Genomic DNA, 7,500 nt, shown 5'->3' with positions numbered 1-7,500 from the left:
TTTACTGACCCCTGAAGAGACGAAAGGCAGGGTTGGCCTTAGGGGAATTTGATCTCGGTACGTTAAGTTCGAAGAAATGCCAAGCATTCTGTCCGGCGTGCTAATGATTCTGCCAGTTCACAGCAATAATAATAATAATAATAATAATAATAATAATAATAATAATCCTTTCTACTAGAAGCACAAGGCCTCAAATTTGGGAGGAGGGATTAAGTGGATTACATCAACCCCCAGTGCGTAACTGGTACTTATTTAATTTAATCAACCCCCGAAAGGATGAAAAGCAAAGTCGACCTCGGCAGAATTTGAACTCAGAACCCAACGACAAACTATTTTTGCCCAGCGTGCTAACGATTCTGCTAGCTCGCGGTCAAATAATAATAATAATAATAATAATAATAATAATAATAATAATAATAATAATCTTTTCTACACTAGACACAAGGCCCGAAATTTTGGGGAAGGTGAGGGGCAGTCGATCAGATCGACACAAGGCCCGAAATTTTGGGGGGGGAGGTGATCGACCCAAGTACGTAAATGGTACTTAATTTATCGACCCCCGAAAGGATGAAAGGCAAATTTGACCTCGGTAGAATTTGAACTCAGAAACGTCAAGACGGGTAAAACACTGCGGAGCATTCTGCCCACTGTGCTAACGATTCTGCCAGCTAACCGCCTTAACAACAACAACAACAACAATAATAATAACAATGAATAAAAACAATTAATTGAAAGACAATAAAACAAATATATAATGACTATAAAATAAAATGAAGAAAAATGTATATATATTCATATATATATATATATACACACACACGTATTTATATATATATATATATATACTTACCTACAGGACGACCAAATTTTAACATATTTCCAGTCATGGTTTTGGACAGTGTTTTTTTTTTGTTTGTTTTATAAATAAATATATATATATATATATACTTTTTTTTTTTTAATCAGCAATTAGATTTAATTTAATTATTATCAGAACGACGAAGAAGAACTACAAAGGACTTCGTTTGGGGGGGAGGGAAGCATGTGTCTGGGACTGTGTGTGTGAAAAAATTTGGTAACAAAACATGAAGGAACCGCACACAAGAAATAATCCTGGTATCTGGTGCGCGCGCGCGCGATCGTGTGTGTGTGTCTCATCCGTTACGTTTGAAATGTTTAAAAAAATCTCCAGGGTTTCAAAATGCCACAAGCGCATATACACACGCAACTAAAACAGCAGCAGACACATAAACATGCGTATTGAGTACCACTTTTTGCAGCAGGTGCTCGATTTTCCCGGCTTCACAAATGCCAATACTCAACGCAATATATATACATATATATATATATATATATATATATATATATATATATATATATATATATTCTTAAACAAGAATATTATTGATAGTGACTTCGAAGTTTCGGCCAGCTACGCCATCGTTAAGACATATATATTAACAAACATTAATAATATATATATATATATATGTATATATATTTATTATGTGTGTGTGTTTAATGTTGAGGTTTCCGTTGGTATTAAACGTGTGTGTATATGAATATATACACACATATACAATACAGAATCACTTATATATATATTATTTCGTTTTAAGATATCCACGATTTTTGGTAAATGTAAAAAATTCCGGCAATGAACAATGATAATCCGTTAAATACACACTAATCACACAGCGAGTGAATGTATATATACATGTGTTTGTGTATATGATGAATATATAGGGGTATGTGTGTGTGTGTGTAAAAATGTATACGTATATATATATATTTTTTCGTAGCTTGATACAGTATGCGTGTATATATGTATGTATATAAACGTTTTTGTGTGTATATGTATGCACAACGTATTGGTGTATATAGATATTTTTTTTTATGCGTGCAGTTTGACAAAATGTGTGTGTGTATATAGATAAATATGTATGAATTGTGTAGCTAGGCGTGTGTATACGTACGTCTTTATATATATTTTTTATGCGTGTAATCGATCAATGTATACATATACATATAAACGTGAGTGTATGTGTAGATTTCATAATATATGTGTACATTAAAAATATATAATATATGTATATTTGAAAATAAGAGGCGTATGTATCTGCATATATATATATATATATATATATATATATATATACACACACACGCGTCCTGTTAATGAATTCCTTGATCACAGAATATAGAAACAGACAATAATTAATAAAGATCGCTAATCCAAAAAATGTAATCTAATTACGGAGAAGGAATGAGAAAAAAATAATTTATTTCTAAAGATGTTTTATGGACCGTTTCATTGTCTTATACATATATATGTGTGTATATATAATTATATATAAGCATATGTGTTTATATACGCGCGATCATGTGTATACAGGATGCATATATAATGATATGGCAGGAATTGTAGCAGAGAAACGGCCGCTGGCCACTGTAGTGATAGTGTTTTGTATTCCTCCTCTCTGGTTTTGGCAGTATTGCTTGCAAAAACTCAAAAACATGTGCGTGTGTGTTGAAAGACACACGCAAACACATATATATTACTAGTGTACGTATAAATGTACGCGTATGTGAGTATGTTTACAAATATATGTGTGTGTGTGTGTCTGTGTGTACGTATGTGTAAGTGTGTGTGTGTGTGTGTGCGTATATATATATAAATAATATATATAAGTTTGTGTGTGTATATATATATATATATATGTATATAACTACTTAGTACTGTGTGTACGCGTATAGATTATATACGATCGCATGTATACATTAAACCTGCATATATCATGTATAAATGTGTGTGTGTGTAAAAATGATCGTAAACAATATACGTATATATATATATAACTATATAATGCTATAGATGTGTGCGTTTATAACAATTCTGTATATATCATGTATAATATACGACAGTATGTCGATCAACTGTGTTATATATTATATATGATCGTGTATAAATGGGTACATGGAAGTATATTGACTGTATATATATATATATATATGATATTTGTGTAGAATCGAGTATTTGACAGTATGTATATCAACTGTGTATATTATTATGATGATGATCGCGTGTATGTACTATAACACAAATGTATATATATGTGCGTATGTATAGAATGATCGTATGACAAGTCTGTATATATATATATATATATATATATATATATATATATATATATATATATATGTGTGTGTGTGGATGTATATGACAGTGTGTATATGTATGTATATATATATATATATATATATATATATATATATATCCCTCTTGTTCCTTGGTAATAATAGGGGTGGTGTAGACGATGTCCAGTAGTGATCTAGTATGTATATATATATATACACTATATATATATATATATATATACACACACCGATTGTGTATATATCCCAGCTCTTTCAGAGCTTGATTTTGAGTGAACTGAACATTCCCCTGTAAAGAGGTTTTTTTTTTTTTTGCTTATTTTTGCTTGTTGTTGTTTTTGTTTTTTACTCCCGAAGAGGAAGTGGCTGCTGCTGCTGCTGTTTAATGTTAATTATGACAGCGGCGGTGGTGGTGGAGACCGTGGCGATGTCGCCTCCCACTCTGGCACTTCGTCTATCTCTCACTCTGCTTGTTAAACTCTTCCTCTAGCTACCACTCTCTCTTTCTCTCCGCTTCTTTTTGTCAGTTTTTCCTCCTCCTCCTCCTCTGTCACTATGAGTCTCTCTCTCTCTCTCTCGCACTCTCTTTGTCTTTCTCTATATAAGCCTTTATTTCCCTCTTCTGTCTCTCTTTCTCACTCCAATCCGTTTGTTACTTCTACTTTTCCCCCCGTCTCTCTCAATGTATCTCTCTCTATGAGTCTTTCTATATTTCTGTCCTATTTCTTCTTTTTCTCTCCCTTTCTCTCTCTCTCTCTCTATCTATATATCTATATGTGTGTGTGCGCGCTCGCGCATGTGTCTTAACATTCTTATTAAATCGTCCTCATACTCTCCCTCCGTGTACATGTCATACTCTCTCTCTCTAGAGATAGAAAGATAGACAGACAGGCAGATAGATAGATAGATAGATAGATAGATAGATAGATAGATAGATAGAGATAGACAGACAGGCAGACAGGCAGATAGGCAGACAGACAGGCAGATAGATAGATAGACAGACAGACAGAGAGATAGATAGATAGACAGACAGACAGACAGACAGACAGACAGATAGATAGATAGATAGATAGATAGATAGATAGACAGAATGTTACTGCTTTCTTCTCTCTACACCTTTTGTCATCTCTTCCTCCTCCTCCTCATCTCTCTCTCTCTCTATTTCTATGCATCTATCTGTCTACACTCTCTTCAACCCTTCCTCCTCACCATGGTTTTTCTCTCTCTCTCTCTACTCGTCTTTATACGTTTTCCTCGTCCCCTTCCTCCTCTTCCTCTCTCAGTCTATCTCCCTCTTACCACTGCTACTGCCACCACCACCATCTTCTTACTCTATCTTCCTACTTTGCTATACTATACCATACTGCTTTTCTCCACACTACACTCTATTATCTCCCCCTCTTTCTTTCTCTCTCTATCTATATATATATATATATATATATATATATATATATATATGTGTGTGTGTATGTATGTATGTATCTATCTATCTATCTATCCTCCCCCATTACTATTTATATTCTATCTTCCTCTTCTATTTCAGTGTATCTTATTATTTCACTACGGATGCTGGTACCTCTTCACTTTCTATGTGTCTATCAATCCACGACTCTCTCATATATATATATATATATATATATATATATATATATATGAGAGAGGCATGGATTGATACATAGAAAGTATTCTATATATATAGAAGTATATATATATATATATATATAGATAGATAGATAAAGATTATATGGATATAAAGATTATATAAAGATAAAGATTATATATATATATATATATATATATATATATATATATATAATCTTTATCTATCCATATATTTCTATGGATATCTCTCTATCAATCTATCCATCTCTATCTCCCGCTCTATCTCCGACTCTTGTTATCCATATCTCTATCTATAAACAGGGAGACAGATAGATCTACTCTCTCTCTCTCTCTCTCTCTCTCTCTTTCAATCGATATCTCTATTTATACATAGACAGACAGATAGATCCATCCATCCACATCTTTCTCAATCCCCCTCCTTCTCTCTTTCTCTCTTTCTCTCTCCCTCCTCCCACTATTACCAACACTGCCACTTCTACTACTCGCCACTGGCAGTTGATGCTGGGTGTATCAGTCAAAGTGGTGGCGAGGATGGTGGTGATGCTGGTATAGCGATGGTGACAGATATAGTGAAAACGATGGGGGTGGTGGTCGTGGTGTTGACAGTTGTACCACTCTTATGATGGTGGCGACTGTGACTTCAATGCAGCGGTTAATGCGATGGAAGTGGGGGGAGATGGTGGTGATGGTGGGAGTTACAATAGAATCGATGATGGTGGTGGAGGAGGCGGCTGTCGCTACAGTGATAGTGGTGGTGGGGGTGATATTTAGCTCCGGATCGCCAACTTGATAGAGCAGCCAAGACAGACTTGGTCTTGGTCAATGTTATCCTAGCCGTGACCATCACATCGATTTCTTTTTTCCACATACGCACACACACACACAGAGCATATTTAGCACGTCCTTATCAAACGTGTCCTTCCTATTATAAACACGGAAGACAATTTGCAGGGAATTTGGCTGCTATTTCTAGCAGACCTAGACGACCGTATAGAAGCTGGTTTGAGCCATTAGTGTTAGTTATTTAACCCTAGGCTCAGTGCGCACCGGAGAGACACACAACCAAAAATATCCCAGGCATGACCACCACGCTTATTTTTTCTAGGCAGCATATTTAGCACATCGATATTTTACGTGTCCTTCCTATAATAAACACAGAAGACAATATGAAAGAGATTTGGCTGCTATTTCTAGTAAACAGCAAGCACCATATAGAAGCTGGTCAGTCACACTAAACAGACATACAACCAGAAGTAACCCAGCCATGACCATCACGCTGATTTTTTTTCTAAACAGTATATCTAGTACTTCCTTATCTAATGTGTCCCAATTATAAACACAGAAAACAATTTAAAGGAGATTTGGCTGCTATTTCTAGCAGACCGAGCTAAGCATGAAGAAGATGCTTTTGCACTATAGTTGCTGTTGGTGTATACCAGCCGTGACCATCCAATTTGGTTTTTGTTAAAGACAGCAGTGTGGGATTTGAGGGACATTTAGCTGCTATTTCTAACAGGCTGAAACAGCCCACATAGGTGGTAGTGGTGGTAGTAGTATTAATAGTGGTGGTGGTCTTCACATAGTTACACTACAGTCATAGGTGTAGCTTGATGATGCACTGTGCTTGTTTAGCAGAGTGCTGCACCAGTTTAGTGTAAGTGTGCACTTAGATGCAGTACATTACAGTTTTGATAATGCAGTGTAACTTGAAACTGCATCACAGAGTGAGGCCTTGGTACAGAAGTTCCAGCGCTTTGAGGTACGTGGGGACCATCTCTTCGCTACTATTGTTCCCAGGTCTAATCTGATCCAGACTAGTAACATCTGTTATGGTCCAGCACCTGTTAGGGCCTCACCTATGGATTAACTAGTATGTGTACCTGCCGTTTCAAACCCAAACTATGACTGCTCTAAAAACTGCTAGTGGCTTGGTCAGCGAATCCACTATGTCCATCGATAATCATTGGCAAGACGGGGGGGCTGCAACAAGCGACGGGGTCCTTCTGATTTGGCGGACGCCAATTTTCATGTATGTTTTATTTAGTGTGTTTTCTACCGAGACACTTTAAAACTTCGTATACTTGTACATTTTGTCTTATAGAACAGAGAAAAAATTTTATATTCGAAGTTATTTCATGTTAAAGATTGTCATATTTCGGTAATTTCAACCAATCACTGACGTCTATTCAGCTGAATACAGTTACTGCTGTTCTTTGTCAACAATAATTTGTGGCGGTGTATATATCGTTAGTCCCTGGTAACCCTAACCCTAACTCTAAAACCCTATCCCTAACACTAAAACCCGAACCCTAACCCTAAAACCCTGACCCTAACTCTAAAACCCTATCCCTAACCCTAAAACCCTAACCCTGACCCTAAAACCCTAACCCTAACTCTAAAACCTAACCCTGACCCTAAAACCCTAACCCTAAAACCCTAACCTTAATACTAAAACCCGAACCCTAACCCTAAAACCCTAAAGCTAAAACCAGCACGAACGACGTCATAAATAACAGTACCGCCGATAGTTGTTGTTGACAAACAAGGGCACTAATTTTATTCAAGGGAAAAGATCCCATTACACCGCCAGAACGTGTTGTTGACAAACCACAGCAGTAATTGTTTTCACCTCAATAGACGTCAGTGATTGGTTTAAATTACCGAAATATAACAACTTTTAACATGAAATAACTTGGAATATAGAAACTTTTCTTAACAAGG

General features: G+C 35.9%; 1 protein-coding gene across 2 annotated transcripts in view; it reads right to left on the bottom strand.

Annotated features, from left to right (window-relative positions):
* Positions 1–7,500, bottom strand: part of LOC106880077 (protein CBFA2T1) — a 144,501-nt gene that overhangs the window by 68,889 nt on the left and 68,112 nt on the right. Inside the window, exon 1 of one of the 2 annotated variants that reach the window (XM_089346361.1) lies at positions 851–1,342. The exons of the other annotated variant lie outside the window; for it this stretch is intronic. Coding sequence (XP_089202487.1) covers positions 851–887 — 37 coding nt within the window. The 5' untranslated portion in view covers positions 888–1,342. Of the gene's footprint in view, positions 1–850; positions 1,343–7,500 lie in introns of those variants that run through there. 2 annotated transcript variants of the gene reach the window in all.

This window comes from Octopus bimaculoides, chromosome 30 (genome assembly GCF_046866305.1).
Source record: "Octopus bimaculoides isolate indiv1 chromosome 30, ASM4686630v1, whole genome shotgun sequence".
NCBI lineage: Eukaryota > Metazoa > Mollusca > Cephalopoda > Octopoda > Octopodidae > Octopus > Octopus bimaculoides.
Note: the sequence above shows the minus strand (reverse complement) of the source record. Positions and strands in the feature narration are given on the sequence as shown.